The sequence below is a fragment of the Mustela lutreola genome, chromosome 6, assembly GCF_030435805.1.
Source record: "Mustela lutreola isolate mMusLut2 chromosome 6, mMusLut2.pri, whole genome shotgun sequence".
Taxonomy (NCBI): domain Eukaryota; kingdom Metazoa; phylum Chordata; class Mammalia; order Carnivora; family Mustelidae; genus Mustela; species Mustela lutreola.
In genome coordinates, this window is record NC_081295.1 from 21,619,298 (window position 1) to 21,638,506 (window position 19,209).

The window sequence follows — 19,209 nt, forward strand, 5'->3', positions numbered from 1 at the left end:
CCCTGTGTCGGACTCTGCATTGGGCATGGAGCCTGCTTATGATTCTCTCTCTCTCCACCCCATCCCCCACCTCTCTCTCTCTCTCTCTCTCTTAAAAAAAAAAAAAGAATTAAAAATTGAATCTACTTTGAGATAAGTGAGTTATTGAAGTATAAGAGGACCCTTTCCACTCAGAGACCCTAAAAGAGGAATCTGGAACCCATAGGGGCATCAGAGACTTGGAGAACAGAAAGAGGAGATAAGAGGGGAAGAAGGATGTGTGTATAAAAGTAAGGATGGGTTTTGTAATTGGTAGTTTAGCCCAAGCCTCCCCAAAGTGAGTCAGGATCCTAAATAGTGCCTTAGAGAAAAAAGATTAGGATTGTAACTTTGAATTATTATATGTTTGAAATAGTGAAGATTGGATACTTTTTATAGTCACTAATATGCCCTTGAAGGAAGATCAGATAAAATCTTGGGTTGTTCATTGCACATTCTTCATTAGGCTCCTTTGAGATAATATTAGTACTCTGAGTATCTGCACAGGAGGTGTTATCATTTAGTGTGGAATTTTCACAGGAAAATCACATTATGCTTAACTATTATTTAGATAAGATTAAAGCATATCTGTAGTTGCATGATGTCACGTTGAACAAATATTTGTGTGACAAGAAATTCAAGTCCATTGGTAAAATGTGATATTGCCAAGAATGAAGGAAAGTACAAGTATGACCATCTCCTCTTTCTTTGACTCCCTTTACAGATCAATCACGTAAGAAACTGTGGTAATTTGATAGTATCTTATCTTAGCAAAACATATCTTTCTGGAGAGAAAGAACTGTCTCTAGGGTGTGTGTGTATATATACATGTGTGTGAGTTTTTATTTTTATTTTAAATTTTTAAAAAGATTTTATTTATTTATTTGACAGATCACAAGTAGGCAGAGAGGCAGGCAGAGAGAGAGGAGGAAGCAGGCTCCCCGCTGAGCAGAGAGCCCGATGTGGGGCTCGATCCCAGGACCCTGGGATCATGATCTGAGCCTAAGGCAGAGGCCTTAACCCACTGAGCCACCCAGACAACCCTATTTTTATTTTTATTATTATTTTTTACATGTGTGAGTTTTTAAATAAGAGTAAGTTTTTAAATTATAGGAGTTCACTGTAGAAAACTTGTAAAACAGAAAAATAGAAGTAAAAATCACACCTAATCTCACCACCCTGATACTATATTAATGTTTTGATGTAGTTCCTATTTTATAGACATTCAATATTTTGCAGCCTTTTTATATTACATCACCATATTATAGTGCAAGTCTTTTCTCATGTATTTAAAAACTCTTGGCATATGCATTAGAGGCTACAATATGTGGATATACTGTAATTCACTTATTGGTTTTCTTATTATTTTATTATTGGACATTTGTTTCTTCAGTAATGAGTGGTAGAGAAATTTCCTTTTTTTTCATTTGTCGGCTTCAGTAAATCGGGGTAGAGAATATACTCTTGCGTGGCATTTCTTTAGGGTCTAGTGTAGCCTTCTATTAGCAAACTAGCCTTGAAATTAACCAGTGATGGGATTCATCTCTGTTTTGTTTCTCAGGTGTGTCCCCCCGGTCCCCTTTTCCTGTGTGCATTTTCTTCAGAATGTGGTAGCACTTATTTCATTCGTAGGCCTTTCAGGAAGCACTCTTGTAGCACCCTTTTCCGTTTCAGGTTCTGTGCTGCTGAAATACCACACCCTGAGCTATTAAGAGCTCTGTGTCTGCTCTTCACATCAAGGCAGCTCTCTTCTGCTTCTGGTAGTGTGGGCACTAGTAGAGAGAACTATTCCTTCTTAAGCTTAAAATAGATGTAGCTTGCAGAAAGTCAGTATCCTTAGAAAAACCATATTAGATGTAGTCTGTTCAGGTTTTTTAAAAATCAAAAGCATTCAAAACACCTTTGGAAGGATACCGAAGTTTTATAATATTTCCAAGCTATTTACTGGTTTATTCTGTAGGAACTAGGTAAGTTCAGTAAGTTCAGTAGATTTAATTCTTGTGACAAATATTTATTGAGTGCTTACTATGTGCCAGGCACCATTTTTAAGCACGGGAGGTATAAAACCAGCAAAAACTTTGCTTTCATGGGGTTTATAGGTTAATGGAGAGAGACAGACAATAAACAAGATAAAATAAATAAAACAATACCTAGGCCCCCAATTCCTTAAATGAAGCCTCAGGAACCAGATGTGTTTTATTTATTTATTTATTTATTTATTTTTAAATTTTTTTTTAAAGATTTTATTTATTTATTTGACAGAGAGAAATCACAAGTAGATGGATAGGCAGGCAGAGAGAGAGAGAGAGAGAGAGAGAGAGGGAAGCAGGCTCCCTGCCGAGCAGAGAGCTCGATGCGGGACTCGATCCCAGAACCCTGAGATCATGACCTGAGCCGAAGGCAGCGGCTTAACCCACTGAGCCACCCAGGCGCCCCCAGATGTGTTTTAGAGTCAAAAAATTTAAAAAGATTTTAGAAAGATAATATGGTATATATATTATGTTACCTAGCACCCAGGGAAGCAGTAACCAAACCTGTTAACATTCTTTAGTATAGAAGTATGATCATTCACACTTGGATGAATAAAAACTGTAACAGCTTCACATTAGTGTAAGTGAGATACTTCCGCAAAACGAGTATCAAAGGATAGTTTTCCAAAACGATAGAATTATGATATGATACAGATATAAAAGGAACATATTTGAAGATTTTCTTTAACTTGTTAAATGAAGGAACCAGTAGATGGTATAGCCCATTCAAAGGAGAGTTCTTAGACATATTTATAGATCAGGAATATTAAAATGATAGGCAAATTGAGGCAGAACTCGCTTTTTCCATAATGGGAGAGGGAAGTCAGTGAACCTCTCCTGGACAGGACAGTTTGCACGTGTATAGACAAGAATTATCCTTCATTGTTATCAGTTGTCTCTAATGTACAGAGTTGTAAAATAGCTTCGGTAGAATCAGAATCTGATAACCTGAAAGGGTATGTCCTTGACGGTGTATTTTTTTTTCACTGACGTTAAATTTTTTTTTTTCCTACATGAGTTCCTAGAAGCCTTTGTTTTCTGAGCTCTTTAGAATTATAGATAAGGAATATAGAGCTGTAATTTCCGACAGTGATAGTGCTTTGCAGAAAAATAAAGGTGTAGAGGGCCGTTATAATTTCAAATAGAAGAACCAGGAAAGACTGCTGAGAAGGGGCCATTGTGAAGAGAATTAAAGTAGATGAAGTTGTTTACCTGAGTCACTGGAATGATGAGGCTGCTAAGTACTGAGCAGTGGGGGGGCAGGGGGTAGAGCATTTGGGACAGAGGACAGGGGAGGTGGAGATCACCACCTCAGTTTGGGTCCTTAGACACTCACGTGGAGATGTTGTTGCGGTTGGATACACATCGCTGGAGTTCAGGGAAGATGTGCAGGCTAGAGAAAAACATTTGGGAGTTCTGCACACCAGTGACATTGAAAGTCCTCCAGATAGATAAGATCACTAAAAACAGGGCTTCTTCTATGTGCAGGGCTCTGCGTTCATCCCCCGGGATACAGGAATGCATTAAACATTGTTCTCGAGGTTTAATGGGGGGAGGGCAGTTTAAACAGTTAAAGCAGTATAAAAATATACCAATATAAATACACCTGAAATACAGATGATTCCGTGAAGCCAAATCTGGGAGTCGTCTTAAATTCCATCACCCTTAGACTTCCTTGTTCGGTGACCTGACCATGAGACATGCACAGGAGATAGTCAAAGTGTGGGACCTTTAATACCTGCTGGCTTCTCCACTTACCTCTGTGCCTAGCAAACTTCCAGTGATATTAGAGACCCTTGCTGGGGACACTTCCGCATGGCTTACAAGGCTCACCGTTACTTGGCCTTTGTCTTACCCCTTGCCTTACTTGAATGAATAAAGACTGTAACACTTCATGTTAGTACAAGTGAGATATTTCTGCAAAACAAGTACCAAAGGATAACAGTACACTTAAAAATGGTTAAAATGATAAATTTATGTTATGCACACTTGACCACAATAATAAAAAAAAAAAGAACTAGAAAGGAAAAGACTTAGAAATACATTGCTGCTGTAATAAAGAAAAAGAAAGATTTCTACCTACTAATACTGTATACTGATAGTGGAGGGAATTTCTAGGATAGATTGTATTGAAAGAAAGTTAAGTGCTATCTTTAAGTAAGGACAGATAAAAATATATATTCATATTTGCTTTTATTGGCATAAAGAAACACTGGAAGGATTAACTAATAAAAGTTGTTAGTTCTGGCAGGTAAAGAGGACTATGGTCACCAGGGCCAGGCATGGTCATGAGACATCTCAGTGTATATCCTTTTATGTACTTTTGATTTTTGGACTATGTAAATGTATTACCTATTCAGAATAATGTTTAAACGTGGGAGCTAAATTGGTTGCATTGTAGAGGGATCACCAATTTGTACTCACAGAAAACATAAATTTTTAGAGATATGGGTGAAATATTGCTGCATGTGACCACCCTTCCCCCTGGACGAGTCAGAGCCTGGTGTCGATGCAGAAGTGAGTTTCACCTCCCTTCCACTTGCAGGCGACAAAGAGAACGTATTTTGGGTAGAGACTTCATCAAGCCAAACTCTCTAAGTTCATTAATACCAAGAGTCAGAGAGGGGACAAGACATTGCTTCTGCACGAGGGCCTCTCACCAGGGTCCACTGCTTGAAGGTTGACCATGGCAAATAGGGTCATTAAACATTAACCCACTGAGTCTAGGAGCCTAAACCATTCACAAGCAGGAAAACTGGGTATAGTTCTGCATTCCCCACTTTCTCAGATACAGTCATTGATTAGGGTCGTATCATGTCTAACATTTGCATCTGAAGCAAGAGGCAGGCTTGTTTCACCTTTCTTAGGCAGTGGGAGCAGAGGCAGCAGCTGATGCCGAGCACTCGCCTAACGGCCCCCTGCCCTCCCTGCTCACCAAGGGAATAGGACTATTATATCTTCCTTGGACATTTCTTTCCAGCTCTCCTTTCCCACCTAGATCTAGTAGGAAATGTGCATGGAACCCTGAGGCACACTGTGCAAAGTAGAAGGGTATCTGAGGGCAGCCCGGCCCATCCTAACTCTTGCTTCTTAGCTGTGTTCTGGGGCAGGTGGCTTGAGGGAGAACCCAGGGAGTCCTACCCGGGAACCATGCCCAAATTATACCTGGTAGAGCGCCACCTTCCAGCAAGGTGGTCAAAGGGCAGGCCAAGAGAAAAAGCTGAAGGACAGAACCAAACTGAGAGAATTGAAGGACTGGGAAACAGCATTGAAAGTAGTAAAGAATTCAGCAACTTTATAAAATTTATAAAATTTATAAAACTTCCAGAAATGGAATTCACATGATTTTTTTGGGAAAGATTTTGTTTATTTATTTGACACAGAGAGAGAGATCACAAGTAGGCAGAGGCAGGCAGAGAGAGGGGGAAGCAGGGGCTTGATCCCAGGACCCTGAGATCATGACCTGAGCCGAAGGCAGAGGCTTAACCCACTGAGCCACCCAGGTGCCCTGCACAATTTTTTTTTTTTTTTTTTTTTTTTTAACAGGGTTCCAGCTCAGGCACTTAGGAAGAAAATAATAAAATTATTAAAATGGGTAAACAATTTTTCTCTTGCCTCATTGATCGATTTGTATGTCTATCTTGCCTGTTACACTATAGGAAATGAAGACAAGGGCTTTAGCCATAGTGCACAAAGCATGGACTTTGGAGTTAGGCAGATCTCTTTAAATCCAAACTGCTGTTCTTTCTAGATGTTTGGTTTTGGTCAAGTTACTTTATAACACTGGCCGTCAGGTTTCATGTAGATCAGAGGGTTGTTAGAAGGTTTAAACGAGAGAAAAGCATGTATATCCTACACACAAAAAGTATTCAGTAGAAATTTTGCTTCCTCTTTCTGTATATCCCACAGAGTTTTACATTTAAAAGACATTTAAAATAGCAAGTTGAGCATGTCAGTGTTAAATCTGAACCCTGGTTAAGGAATGCCCGAGGCAGGCGTGTTTATAAGGCTTTGCCCTCGAACAGCGAAAGTTGTTGCTAAGTAATTTATCAAGCAGCTGCCTGGTACATGCCAAGGGCTAAGGTTTCACTTGCAGATCTGGTCTGTCTTCTTATGATTTTCTTCTTATTATCAGGGTCCAGCTTCTACTCTGTGAGGGCCTATGCCTTATTCTCTATATTTATGGGACCTCTTCTCCACACCTTTCTTTTTTTTTTTTTTTTTAATCAGTGGGAATGAGAGTCATTACCTTATACTCCCTGCTTTTCTAAAAAACCTCAAACTCGTATTCTAGGCATGGGTAAGTATAGAGATTGTTAAATCTCTTTCCTTCTTTTGTCACATATTTACTGAGTACCTACTGTGCTAGGGTAGAAAAAACCAGAATTAATACATGATTCCTGCCCCTCAATAGTTAAAAAAAAAAAAAAAGCACATTCCAAATTATATTTAATTACTTCATGATAAGATATTTACTTTTGTTTACTGTTTTATATTTTACTGTTTAAAATGATCCCATTTTGAAAACACACACATACGTGTGGAAAAAGAATTTGAAGGGTATGCACCAAGAGGGGGCAGAGCTTATCTCAGAGGAGGGGTATTTTTTTTTCTTTCATTTTGCTTATCTGGATTGTCTAAATTTTCAAAGATTTCACTAGAAAATGCATCATTGCCCCCTGCTTGCGAACAGGAGAGTGACCCCCTCTCTTCCTCTTGCATTCAGCTTTTGCGAGAATTGAAGCACCCTAACGTGATCGCCTTGCAGAAGGTGTTCCTTTCTCACAGTGACAGGAAGGTGTGGCTGCTCTTTGATTATGCGGAACATGATTTGTGGGTAAGTCTAAACTCGCTTTATTTTTAGGACTCTTCATCTAGGTACGGAGAAACAGATGTATGTAATGCTGTGTATTGCTAATGCACATGAAGGAAAACTTGCTTTGTTGACCAGAGTTTAAAATAAGTATTAAATGCAAATGCAGATTTAAGAGAACTCAAGCAATAAACGCTGTCATATACTGAGAAGATGGTATTTGTAACATTCAGAAATGTCACTTGAAAAGTGTTAATGTGTTTGAGACTAATTTTAGGCAAGTCATCAAAGACAGTTTACTGATAGTGTGTAGTGAAAATTGCTTTCTTTTGTCGTACACACACTAGTTCAAATTTCACCAGTTATGTACTTGTGAATAATTTCTCTTTCTAAGTTAAGGTTCAGTCTCTTGTAGCATTTTGCCAATTATATAGAAGTATATATGTATAGTTTTATGAATGTTAGCCAAAAACTCTAATTCCAAGTTTTTAATGTTAGAAATCAGGGTATTTAAACATTTTACCCAAGGAGTTGCTAAAAGTAAAAAATATTCAGACATGGCAGTAAGTCCAAATTTTTGGTAGTTAAGTTTTGACTTAACATAGTGTGGCGTGTCATTTATAAATATGGCTCATCTGTTTTGGAGAAACTTTAACAGACTTACAGGTCTTGAAGGAACTTTAAGAATTTATACTATTATAGGACATTGACAAGAATGTCCAGTGAATTTTTTTCCTGACTGATCATAAAAATTATGTTTTCTCCATTTCTCTGTATCCTTTATATTTCTCTCAAAATTTATTTGATAACATTCATTTTGAATATCAGTGATGTGAGGAAAAAACCTGTAGCATGTTGGAGTATCAGGTCCTGTAGACCTGTTGTTTGTAACATGATGGTCCCCAGCCGCATGTGCCTGGTGAGCACCGGAAGTGTAGCTGGTCTAAATTGAGATACGCTATAAATATAAAATACATACTGACTTTTGGAGACTTAGTAGGAAAAAGATGAAAAATATCTCATTAATATGTTTTATATTGACTATATGTTGACATGATAATGTTTTTAATATGCTGTGTTAAAATACATTACGTTAATTTTACTTGTTTCTTTTTTTTTTTTTTTTGATGTGGCTATAAAATGTTGAAAGTTGAAAGTTCATACTATATATATATTTTGGACACTGTTGCAATAGTATAAACCCAAATTTTCTATTAGTTCTTTAAATAAAGTATATATTGTTGAACAGTTTATTTAAAAAAAAATAGCAAGAAAGCAATGTAAATAGCTTAAAAATTTTCCATGCTATCTGACCATTTTAAAGTTAGTGGAGCAATGTTACCAGTGTTGTTTAATAGGGGCTTAAATGGCCGTTAATGCCCATTATGTCATGTTTTGCATCAGGATGAGGTGGAGATGTAGATGCAGGTTTGGGGGACAGGTAGCATTTCTTCCCTATCATTATAATGTTTTCATGACCTACAAAATAGCATATGGACGTAAACATATGAATATGTTGATGTAGTTGTATTTATTTCAGTGAGATTGGATTTCCCATTTTTCTCTCCCTCCTCCTTCCCAGTGATTTCCTATTAAATATTAATTACTAGGAATGTAACCTAATTTCACGCTGTGCCAAAGAAGGTAGAACTTTCTAATAATTCAAATGCACATATAGTCAATGACATTACACAAATGCTCTAAGTGCTAACTTTTTATAGTATGGTAAACATATAGAGGCATTTGGGTGGCTTAGTCAGTAGAGCATACAACTCTTGATCTTGGGGTTGTGAGTTCCAGCCCCATGTGTGGCATGGAGTTTCCTTTTAAAAAAAAAAAAAAGAACAGTAAAGATTCAGAGGGTCTTCTTTTTTTTAAGTCTTTCATTCTGTCAATAGAGAATACAACTAGTGCTATTTTTATGTAAGCTTTTAAGTATCAATGCTTTTTATCTTTTAGTTTTATTTAATGAAAATCTTGATGGTTTCAATAAATCTAGTCATTATACCCCCAATAACATTGTCACATTGACTGACCACCAATACAGGTTCTATTTGGTTGACCTTAGTATTCAAATTATTTTTCTTTTGCATCATTATTGGCATTGAATAAATAATTTTTAAATGTGGAGAGTTCATTGTAGACTTGTGTTTTATTGATATAAATATTAGCAAATACTATATATTATTTTGAATGTTTTATTTTTTTTTAATTTTTAGCATATTATTAAGTTTCACCGTGCATCAAAAGCAAATAAAAAGCCCATGCAGTTGCCAAGATCTATGGTTAAATCATTACTTTACCAGATTCTTGATGGTATCCATTACCTCCATGCAAACTGGGTGCTTCACAGAGATCTGGTAAGTATGTTTTTTTAAATTGATCAATACGATTTTTTACCTTCTCTTAAAAATATTTTTTCCTCTTAGTGCAATTATTATAAACATTATTGTAGAAAATTTTGAAAACACATATAAGCAAAAGGGAAGGAAATAAAATCACCCATAAACCTGCAGTTAAAAGATTACCCTTATGAACATTTGGTGTTTATTCTTCCATTGTATTTATGCATGGCTATAAAATGTGCAGTTTTCAACAAATGATTGGTATAATCTTAATGGAATAGTCATATGTGAAATAAGTACCTTTCAATCCATTTTTTTGTATTACTGCTCATTATTAGTAAAAACATTAATAATTAAAGATTGAGTTCTCATTGTTTTTTTTTTCCTTAAGAGCTAAATTGAAATAATGACATTGCATCCAGTGAACAGAATGTTATCAGTATTATCAATAAATGTTATCAGTATTATCAACAAATCAAATGTTTTATTTTACCTTTTTTTCAGTGCACATGTAACAAACATTTATTAATGTCAAATTCTGGTTATCTTTGCATTACTGTCACGTTAGTTTGTGTTGGGGAGATCTTTTTGGTTTGTTCAAGAGAAAACATGGTTACTGAATAGTTACTGAATCGTAATACCCATGAGTTTATAATTGGAAATTTTATTCCCCAACTCCCCTCAGAGAAGTGGTTCCATGATCATTATTTCTTAGGCTTTTGGCAATTCTAGGGATATGGTAGGGATAAATCTAGGTCGACTCAGTTTTGCTAATTGAGGAGAAGTATTTGTTATAGAGAGGAGTGAATATATAAGGACATCTAGTTAGTACCCCTTGCTGTCTGACTTGACCATCTCTTGCTGTGACATTGAAGTAAGTTGAAGCCCAATGAAGGTAACCACAAAGAGGGACTTCCCAATTCAGTAGAAGCATTTCACCTCCTAAATTTGAACTGTTCCCAAAGGCTTTCACCTGGTCATTTTACTCTAAACCACAGAATCAGCACATTTTTACATGGGTACATGAGGTCATTCCAGTTCAAAACCTTCTTCATAAATGTTTTTTTTTTAAATATTAATTTGCTGTGTGCTTAATATAACTGATGTGAGTTATTTTTGAGTTCATAATCATGTTTGAATCATTGATCAGAATCTTTTATTGAAGATTAATTTCAGCTCTTCTCTTTTTTCACAAAGTTGTATATTTTATTCTGAATAGCATAGATTAACAGATTTTATTTCTGATCTTGTCAGGTGAGTATCCACCTGTACTAAAACTCAGTATGACTAGGACTCAGTTTTCTTCTAGTCGGTTTGCAGCTGCTTTCATGTCTATTTTATTTATGGGATCACCCTCCTCTCAACCTAGAAGGTTCTTTTACCCCTTGCAGACCCTTGCACTATACATCTAGACCTTGCCTAGTGTTGTTGGTTTCACCTCTAAAATATCTCTTCCATTTGGCCATTTCCATCCCTAGTGCCTCATTCTCAGTTCAGGCCTTTATTATCTCTTCCTTGAAAGATAGTACTAGCCTCTCAACTTGGCTCCTTGCACTCTCTTTCCCTTCCATCCACTTCGGACCATCTAAATAACTACACAGCCCCTGTTCAAGAACTTTGAAATAGTTCCTCATTGCTTACAAACTGAAGCTCTAGTTCCTTATTGGGCTTTCCAGGTCATAACAGATATAGCTCCAACTGCCTTTAGAATTTTTCTTTTTTTCTTTCTTTCTTTCTTTCTTTCTTTTTTTTTTTTTTTTAAATTTTTATTTATTTATTTGACAGAGATCACAGGTAGGCAGAGAGGCAGGCAGAGAGAGAGAGAGAGGAAGAAGCAGGCTCCGTGCTTGAGCAGAGAGCCCAATGCGGGGCACGATCCCAGGACCCTGAGATCATGACCCGAGCCAAAGGCAGAAGCTTTAACCCACTGAGCCACCCAGGCACCCCTAGAATTTTTCTTTATACCTATCATCTTTCATTTACACTGTACCATTAAACCATTGATTGTTCCTTGTGTCCGGAGATTTCCTGCTTCAGTGGCCTTTACTTATGACCCCGTCTCTTCATATTCAAATACTACCTGTCTTTGAGGACTTGGACAAATGTTAAAATTTATCCTCGTTTCCATTCCTACTTGGAAATAATCTTTCCTTCTTGCTGGTTGCTGTTGTACTTCTTTACTTCTCTTATGATACTTATCTGTTAGTATGGTAGCAGTATATACAGGTACCTTAGAACATCTTCTAGACTATATACTTCTTGAGAGAGCCGGGTCTATGATTCATTTTGGCATGCTAGTAGTACCTGAGTACACAATAGGTACTGAGTAAATATTTCCTCAGTGAGTGAATGTGAGTAAGAATACTGATTATTATGGTATGCTTTTGGATCAAGTAACGTATTTATATCTTTCAACACACTGTCTATAATAAACACTTATTATGACCTTGTATGTTTAAAGCATGACGGATGGGGACAGTACAGAGATGACTGCGCAGAAGAGCTTCTCCTCAGGACTTTACTTTGAGAGAAGAAATCTGCCATGGGCACAAACAGCTGTGCTATAAACTAGATGAGAAAGAATGTGATTGTGGCTATGTGACAGGCACAGACTACATGCTCCTCAAGGTTAGAAGAGGCTATGAGGGGCAGAAGGAAAAAAGAAAGCTTCACAGAACTGCCACGTGAGCTAGACATTGAAGGATAAGTAGAATCGAAATAGAGACTTAAGGAAGTGAAGCTTGAGTCTGGCACCTAAGACCTCTCTCGGCTATACTGATGTCATAAGTAGAGATTTGAGAAAGGAGGGTAACCTAAGGGAGTGTTGGGTGTAAAAACTTCTGAGGGGAGAAAGCTCTTGAATTGTCCCAGAAAGAGTATGGAGTTCTGTCTGATTCCAATATGGATAAGCTAAATTGTGGTAGTATGTGGTTAAGACCAGAAAGATACTGGTTAGAGCCTGATCAAGGAAGCCAAAGATACCAGCCTAGAGAGATTTTATTTATTTATTTTTCAAGATTTATTTATTTATTTGACACACACACACACACACACACACACACACACACACAGAGCGAGCACAAGCAGGGGGAGAAGTAGGCTCCCTGTCTTACCAGGGAGGCTGATGTGGGGCTCGGTCCCAGGACGCTGGGATCATGACCTGAGCCAAAAGGCAGATGCTTAACCATCTGAGCCACCCAGGCACCCTGGGAGTTTGTTCTTAAGTGCTGAAAGTTTGTAAGCAGCAGGGGTGCCTGGCTGGCTCAGTGGGTAGTACATGCAACTTTTGATCTCAGGGTTGCAAGTTCAAGCCTTGCATGTGGTGTAGAGTTAACTTAAAAAAAAAAAAAAAAAAAGAAAATTGGGAACAACAGAATGAATATATTTTTCCCCAGAATGAAAAATTTTTTCCCATTAAAGAAGCCACTTTTATTATTACCTCAACCATAGCATGATGTTGAAAAAAATATATTCTGAATGTGTTTCTGACTTTGTATAGCACATTCATAATTTGCATTCACTGAATGCCTCTTCTCTTTAAGTAAGTAACTAATAATATTTGAAACTTTGAATCAGTGAGACTCTGCCCCGTGTCAGCCTGCTTAGTTCTTGTCAGTGATGCTGAATCCTGGTACTTGGACCGTATTGTCATGGATCTGCCAAAGTATTTTTAGGAGTAGAAGATTTAAATTGTATGTTTACTTTAGATGTATTCTGTAGTCAGTATAGAAATATGAAGTATATAAAATATGAATGTGGTGTTAAAAACATGGTGGATCGGGCTCTCTGCTCAGCAGGGAGCCTGTTTCCCCCCCCATCTCTCTCTGCCTGCCTCTCTGCCTACTTGTGATCTCTGTCGAATAAATAAATAAAAATCTTTAAAAAAAAAAAAACATGATGAGGACATTTGAAAAATTTTTTTGTGTGTGAACCTATTTTAATAGAGTTGTGTTTTAGTCAGGAGTGGTTTTTTTTTAATGCTTTATTTCCTATTGCTGTAAGAAATTTTGCCTTATACTATTTGTTGGTTACCATTGTTTCAGAGTATGTACCATCTCTAGATTTTCATTTGACGTGAGAAACCTGCAAGATCCGTACAATCAAAGGCATTAAATATAAATTTGCAATGTAATAGTATAACACCCCAAATTTAAAAAGTAAATAAAAAAGTCAGTGTTTTGGACTCTACAGAGGCATTATATCATAAAAGAAGATTGGGGTTTTTTATTGTGATTGATTACATATCTGAAATAGTATTTAGTTGTGTTATTTGGATCCCAGAATTTAAAACAGAAATAGAGAATTTAAATGAAGTCACTAAAAAGATTACTTATATTAAGGAATTGCTTTAAAAGGAAAGGAGGGGAGGAGCTAAAGATATTCATCTTGGCTGAGAGACAGCGAAGTAGAGACATGAGTCTATAAATATTTGGAACTTGTAAACACCAAGGGAAGAAAGATGTATTTTAATTTTACAGCAGGATATAGCTAAGAGTAAGAAGATGAAATATAGGATGACTCACTTTTATTAGATGACTATTCTCGTAGGCTGGAAGGGTGCCAAGATACAGTTTATCCCTTTTTCAAAATTAGGAGCTTCTGGGGAGCAAGGATCATATCTTACTAATTTTTGTATTCCTAGTGTTGGTATATTGTTTGTGTTTTAAATTAGGACTTGAATTGCATTTCAGCAAAGCATCTGGCAATTGCTTATTATTCTTTATCAAGAGAGAAATACTAGCTAAGTCATAGTGTGGCTAGGTTTTATGGCTCCTTAGTTTCTCAGTATTTCTACTGGATCAGTGGCATAAACTAAACTAGAAGTTAAACTATCTCTGTCACTTTCATTTCTCAGTATCTAACACATGATAAATGCTAGGTCTTTATGGAATGAAAGATCTGAGTAAACCCCCCAGGGCCCTGACCTGCTCTGTTCTTTTAAAAAAAATATTTGTGGGGGCACCTGGGTGGCTCAGTGGGTTAAAGCCTCTGCCTTTGGCTCAGGTCATGATTTCTGGGTCCTGGGATGGAGTCCCGCATCGGGCTCTCTGCTTGGCAGGGAGCCTGCTTCCCCCAATCTCTCTGCCTGCCTCTCTGCCTACTTGTGATCTCTGTCTGCCAAATAAATAAATAAAATCTTAAAAAATATATTTGTGAGCATCCCATCCTAAAACTCTTTAACTTCGGGTTTGAATGTGGTAGTTATCATTCACAGTAGTGGGTGAATTTGTACTCTTTTGAAGTCTATGGGCACAAGTAACTATATTATCTGCAAACATGGTACATGGAAAATTTGTAAGATCTAGTTGTAGGAGAAGATAATTTTGTGTCCAGTAATCTTTTGAGTTTAGTTATTGGTTAACATCTACTAAACATTTTAGGATTGTCAAAAAGTCACTTTGGTTATAGACTTAAGGACTTATTTGTTCTATTAGAGGTTAATAGTAATAATAATAATAATAATAATAATAATAATAAACTTGCCAATACTTAGAGTCAGATATAGTTCAGTTGACTAAAGAAAATGGTATCATAGATATTCTAGCTACAGAGAAATGTGTAATATATGACTCTAGATACTTTGTCATACTAACTGACAGAGAGCTATATAGTTTTGGTTTGTTACTTTTTTCCGTGACACCAGCTTGTTCAGGCAGAATACTTGATTTTCAACAGTATTTTCGATCGTTTATGACCTGTTGGCTGTGTATGTTTTAAGTCTGTATTAGTTACTGACTGCTGTATGACAAATTGCCCCAAACTTAGTTGCTTTAAATATGCTTAAACAACATTTATCATCTCACAGCTTCTGTGGGTCAGGAATCTCCGTGTGGCTTATTTGGATCCTTTGTTTCAGAGTCTCCTTAAAAGATTGCCATCATCTCAAGCCTTGACTAGGAAGCATCTTGTCCACGTGGTTGTTGGCAGGATTCATTTCCTCATGAGCTGATAGGTGGAGGCCTCCCTTGGTTCTTTGCCATGTAGGCTTCTGCACATGGCAGTTTTCTTCACCAGAGTGAGCCAACAAAAAGGCAAGAGAGTGTGTGTTAGCAAGACAGAAGTCAAAGTGTTCTGTTAGTGAATCATGAAAGGGACATCCCATTACTGTTGCCGTCTCCTGTTCACTAGAAGTCATTTGTGCAGCCCACACTCGGGATGCGGGGGAGTGATTACACAAGGGTGTGTGTGCTGTGCGGCAGTGGACAGGGGGTAGTGTATATTGGGAACCATGTCCAGTGCTGCTTACCATGACCTCTAAAGAGGCTTTTATGTTAGTTATGTTATGTTATGTTATGTTATGTTATGTTATGTTATGTTACGTGACCATACAGTACATCATTAGTTTTTGATGTAGTGTTCCATGATTCATTGTTTGCGTGTAACACCCAGTGCTCCATGCAATCTGTGCCCTCCTTAATACCCATCACCGGGCTCACCTATCCTCCTACCCCCTCCCCTCTGAAACCCTCAGTTTGTTTCTTGGAATCCACAGTCTCTCATGGTTCATCTCCTCCTCCGATATCCCCGCTTCATTTTTCCCTTCCTTCTCCCAGTGTCCTCCGTGCTATTCTCTAAGAGTCTTTTACATGGTATTTGGATCCTGTTACTACTCTGTTTATTTAGTGGCAACATAAGAAAGTGCAGGAAGTCATGTATCATTTTCTCCATGTTGAAAAGTGGCTTGAGTGGCAAGAGTTTGGGGATAGTTCTGGTTCTAAAGAGCTAAAAGATATTATAATGAACTAGTTATCCCTTCCCTTTTACAAACATTCTTCAGTGATTTGTTTTCAACATTTGGTATATATTCCTTACATTTTGCATCCTCTCTTGTCCCCTCCATTCCTTCCCCATTATTGAAGCACAGGTGTAATCTGTTTAATTCTGGATGATGTGTTCAATTAAGATCCAGGATTTCTTCACTTTGAATGTACCTAGAGATCCCATCTTTGTTGTACAGTCTGAGGCCTATGCTTATCACTACTACTTTCTTATTTCTATTTTTTTTTTTTAAGATTTTATTTTATTTATTTGACAGAGAGAGATCACAAGTAGGCATAGAGGCAGGCAGAGAGAGAGAGAGGAGGAAGCAGGCTCCCTGCCGAGCAGAGAGCCCGATGCGGGACTCGATCCCAGGACCCTGAGATCATAACCTGAGCCGAAGGCAGTGGCTTAACCCACTGAGCCACCCAGGTGCCCTCTTATTTCTATTTTTCATGCATTTGTGTCAAATGAAGGCAAAAATGCAAAGAAAAATTTAAATTTCCCAGTACCAAAATTTGGTAGTGCTGCTGAGTTGTAACAGGTGGCTGAGAAGCAGTAAAAGGACACCATGTGGAGGCATGAAATACTATAGTCCTTTAACTAATAGAGAGCATTTGAAGGCACTTTAGGAACATCACTGTATGAAAGACCAATATACAAAAGTCAAAGATGGCCTCTGTTTCCACTCAGCTGGAGAAGAAGTATTGTACTGTTCATCTTTGTGAAGGTTTGATTAAAATAAGTGCTCGGTGGTTGGAGAATTTTCTAGAAATCTCTGTATGCAGCACAGCTTCTCTCTGTGCTAAACAGGGCCCGACAAGGTGAATGTTTTATACCACAATGAACCCCCTTAAAATATCATTGCAGCCATCATGCTGGCGTTTTGAAGAATTTTAGTAATGTTTTAGAGTTTAGCCTTGCTTAGTTCTTATGAAATGGGAGCTTTGAGATCTTAGACTTAAAAAAATGTATTTCTAAGATAGCTAATCTTGATCTGTAAGCCCCAGCTTATTCATTTATAAAATGAGAATAATGATAGGTACTTTGTACAATTGTTAGTCTCCCAGTCTTAGCACAAGAATTCCTGAATTCCTCCTAATTTCCCTCTTTAGAAGCTTCTGGATCCCGTCAGTAATCCAATGATGCCCTTTCTTTTAATTGGTTCTTCCCCATAATTCCTTTCGCCTAAAACTATAGTCCCTTCAGCTTTACAATATAGAGCCCTATTAGAAACATGTGAACATGCTTCTTGGTGTTATTCTTTAAAAAAAAAAAAAAGTAAGCTGTGTTTCACCCTGTTTATATTTAAACAGTGCTAATATTTTTTACCGAGTCTTTATATTTAAAAATATCAGTTAAAAAAGGTTGCTTAAGTGAAATCAAAATGAGTAAGAGCCTCAAATAACTTATTTTTCCTTCTAATAATCATGCTGATTGAATGACTTCCTTTTATTATTTTTTATTTGGTTTATTAAGTTAACATGCTACTTGAAGAATTATGGCAGAAAGTAGCATTTATTTTAATATGACTTAATCACCGTAATTTCTTTTAGAATGCAGAGCTAACAATGAAAAAGGAAAATATGGCTTGTGTATTTTCTGACTTGCGAGTTTAGGTGACCTTGGACGATTGCAGATCTTGTCATGGTGAATCATATTGAGGATCCTGCTGGTGACCTTTGGTCCTTTACTAGTTCTTGGGGCTGAGTCCTGGAGAGTCTGTAGCTTAGCAGTTCATGTCTGCAGCCCGAAGGCCTTTGATGGTAGTGATGTCTCCCCTGTGCAGTGACTCCCATTCTGCCTGTTTGTAAGGCCTTGTGAAGACGAGGCGAGATAATGTTTCTTAAGGTGCTCTGGATACCTTAAGATGTGAGAAAGTATTATTGAGGTGTTTTCTAGATATGGACTCTGATTGTCTTTTCTTTCTTTCTTTTTTTTTTTTTTAAGAGTGTGTGTGAGTAGGGAAAAAAAAAAAAAAAAAAGAGTGTGTGTGAGTAGGATAGGGGCCAGACGGAGAGAGAGAGAGAATTTTAAGGCCTAGCATGGAGCCGGACGTGGGGCTTGATCTCACAACTCTGAGATCATGACCTGCGCTAAAATCAAGAGTTGGACACTTGGCCAGCTGAGCTACCCAAGTACCCCTGGGCTGTTTTGTTTTTGTTTTTGTTTTTGTTTTTGGCCATGACAGGTTTTTCCGTCATGCACACCCATACCCCAGTCACAGGAGCTTTCTGCACAGTCCTAACATCTGTCAGTGTGAGCTGGAGTGAAATGCTGTGCCATCTGTTCCATAGACAGGTGATACACACTAAGAATCACACTTCCAAGAGGGCCCACTTCATAGGGGTTGAGACCTCTTCAGGTTCAGCTCAGGGACAGGCTCCTGTGATGATCCCTGACTTCTGCATGAAGTTTTAGTAGCCTGTACTTCTGTATCTAGAGGGTGGTTTGCCAAACTAACTCCAAAGTTGCCAAGAGGCAATAGTCAAGATCTGTTCCACAGTGGCAGGAATGGCAGGATGGTTAAGAACCAAGAGCTACAGACAGGAGCCCCAACACGTTGAGGCCTGCATTTAAAACTGAAGAATCATTTCAGGTATCTTATTTCATTAAATTAGTATTACTGTGGTAGCATTCACAAACAATAACATGTATCCATTTTAGTTAGAAATTGATCACTTTGGACAAATGCGTATACCAGGGTAATCACTACCACAAGCATCCTATGTGACTAGCACTCATCCCTCATTGAGAATGATGGTGTAATCATCAAAAGGGGATCTGACATGCACGGACTGATGATTTATTTCATTGGGAGATTGCGTATGATGATTATTTTGGGTGACCATATTCTCAACTAAGCACTCATCTGAGTAGAAGGCTTCTAGAGGTGAGGGCCATAAATCAAGTGTTGTGCATTTTCCAGATGTGGTTTTGTTCTCATAACCCCAGTCTGTGGTGCATTTCTGAGAGACTTGAGTTCTGATCCTGCCTGCGTCTGCCAGTGTCAGGGAGACATGGGACTTGGGTAAGGCTGTAGGTCTTTCACCTGCCTGTCTTCATGAGTCACAAGAGAGGGCTCATTTTCATAATTTCTACCTCTGACCTCCCCCCCCCCCCAAACCAAAGGCTGCCCCTATTTATTGCTGAACCAGCAGAGAACAGCCACCCTCCCCTATAAAACATGTCTATTGTTGAGGTAGGCGTGATGCTTACAGAGTGATAGGATGGGGGCACGTGA

At 37.9% G+C, this 19,209-nt stretch overlaps 1 protein-coding gene across 5 annotated transcripts in view; it reads left to right on the forward strand.

Annotated features, from left to right (window-relative positions):
* The window catches only part of CDK19 (cyclin dependent kinase 19), a 166,957-nt gene that overhangs the window by 110,069 nt on the left and 37,679 nt on the right, over positions 1-19,209 (forward strand). For 4 of the 5 annotated variants that reach the window (XM_059176851.1, XM_059176853.1, XM_059176854.1 and 1 more), the window contains 2 exons: positions 6,775-6,885; positions 9,081-9,221. The exons of the other annotated variant lie outside the window; for it this stretch is intronic. In XM_059176851.1, the coding sequence (XP_059032834.1) occupies positions 6,775-6,885; positions 9,081-9,221 (252 nt within the window). The remainder of the gene's footprint in view (positions 1-6,774; positions 6,886-9,080; positions 9,222-19,209) is intronic. 5 annotated transcript variants of the gene reach the window in all.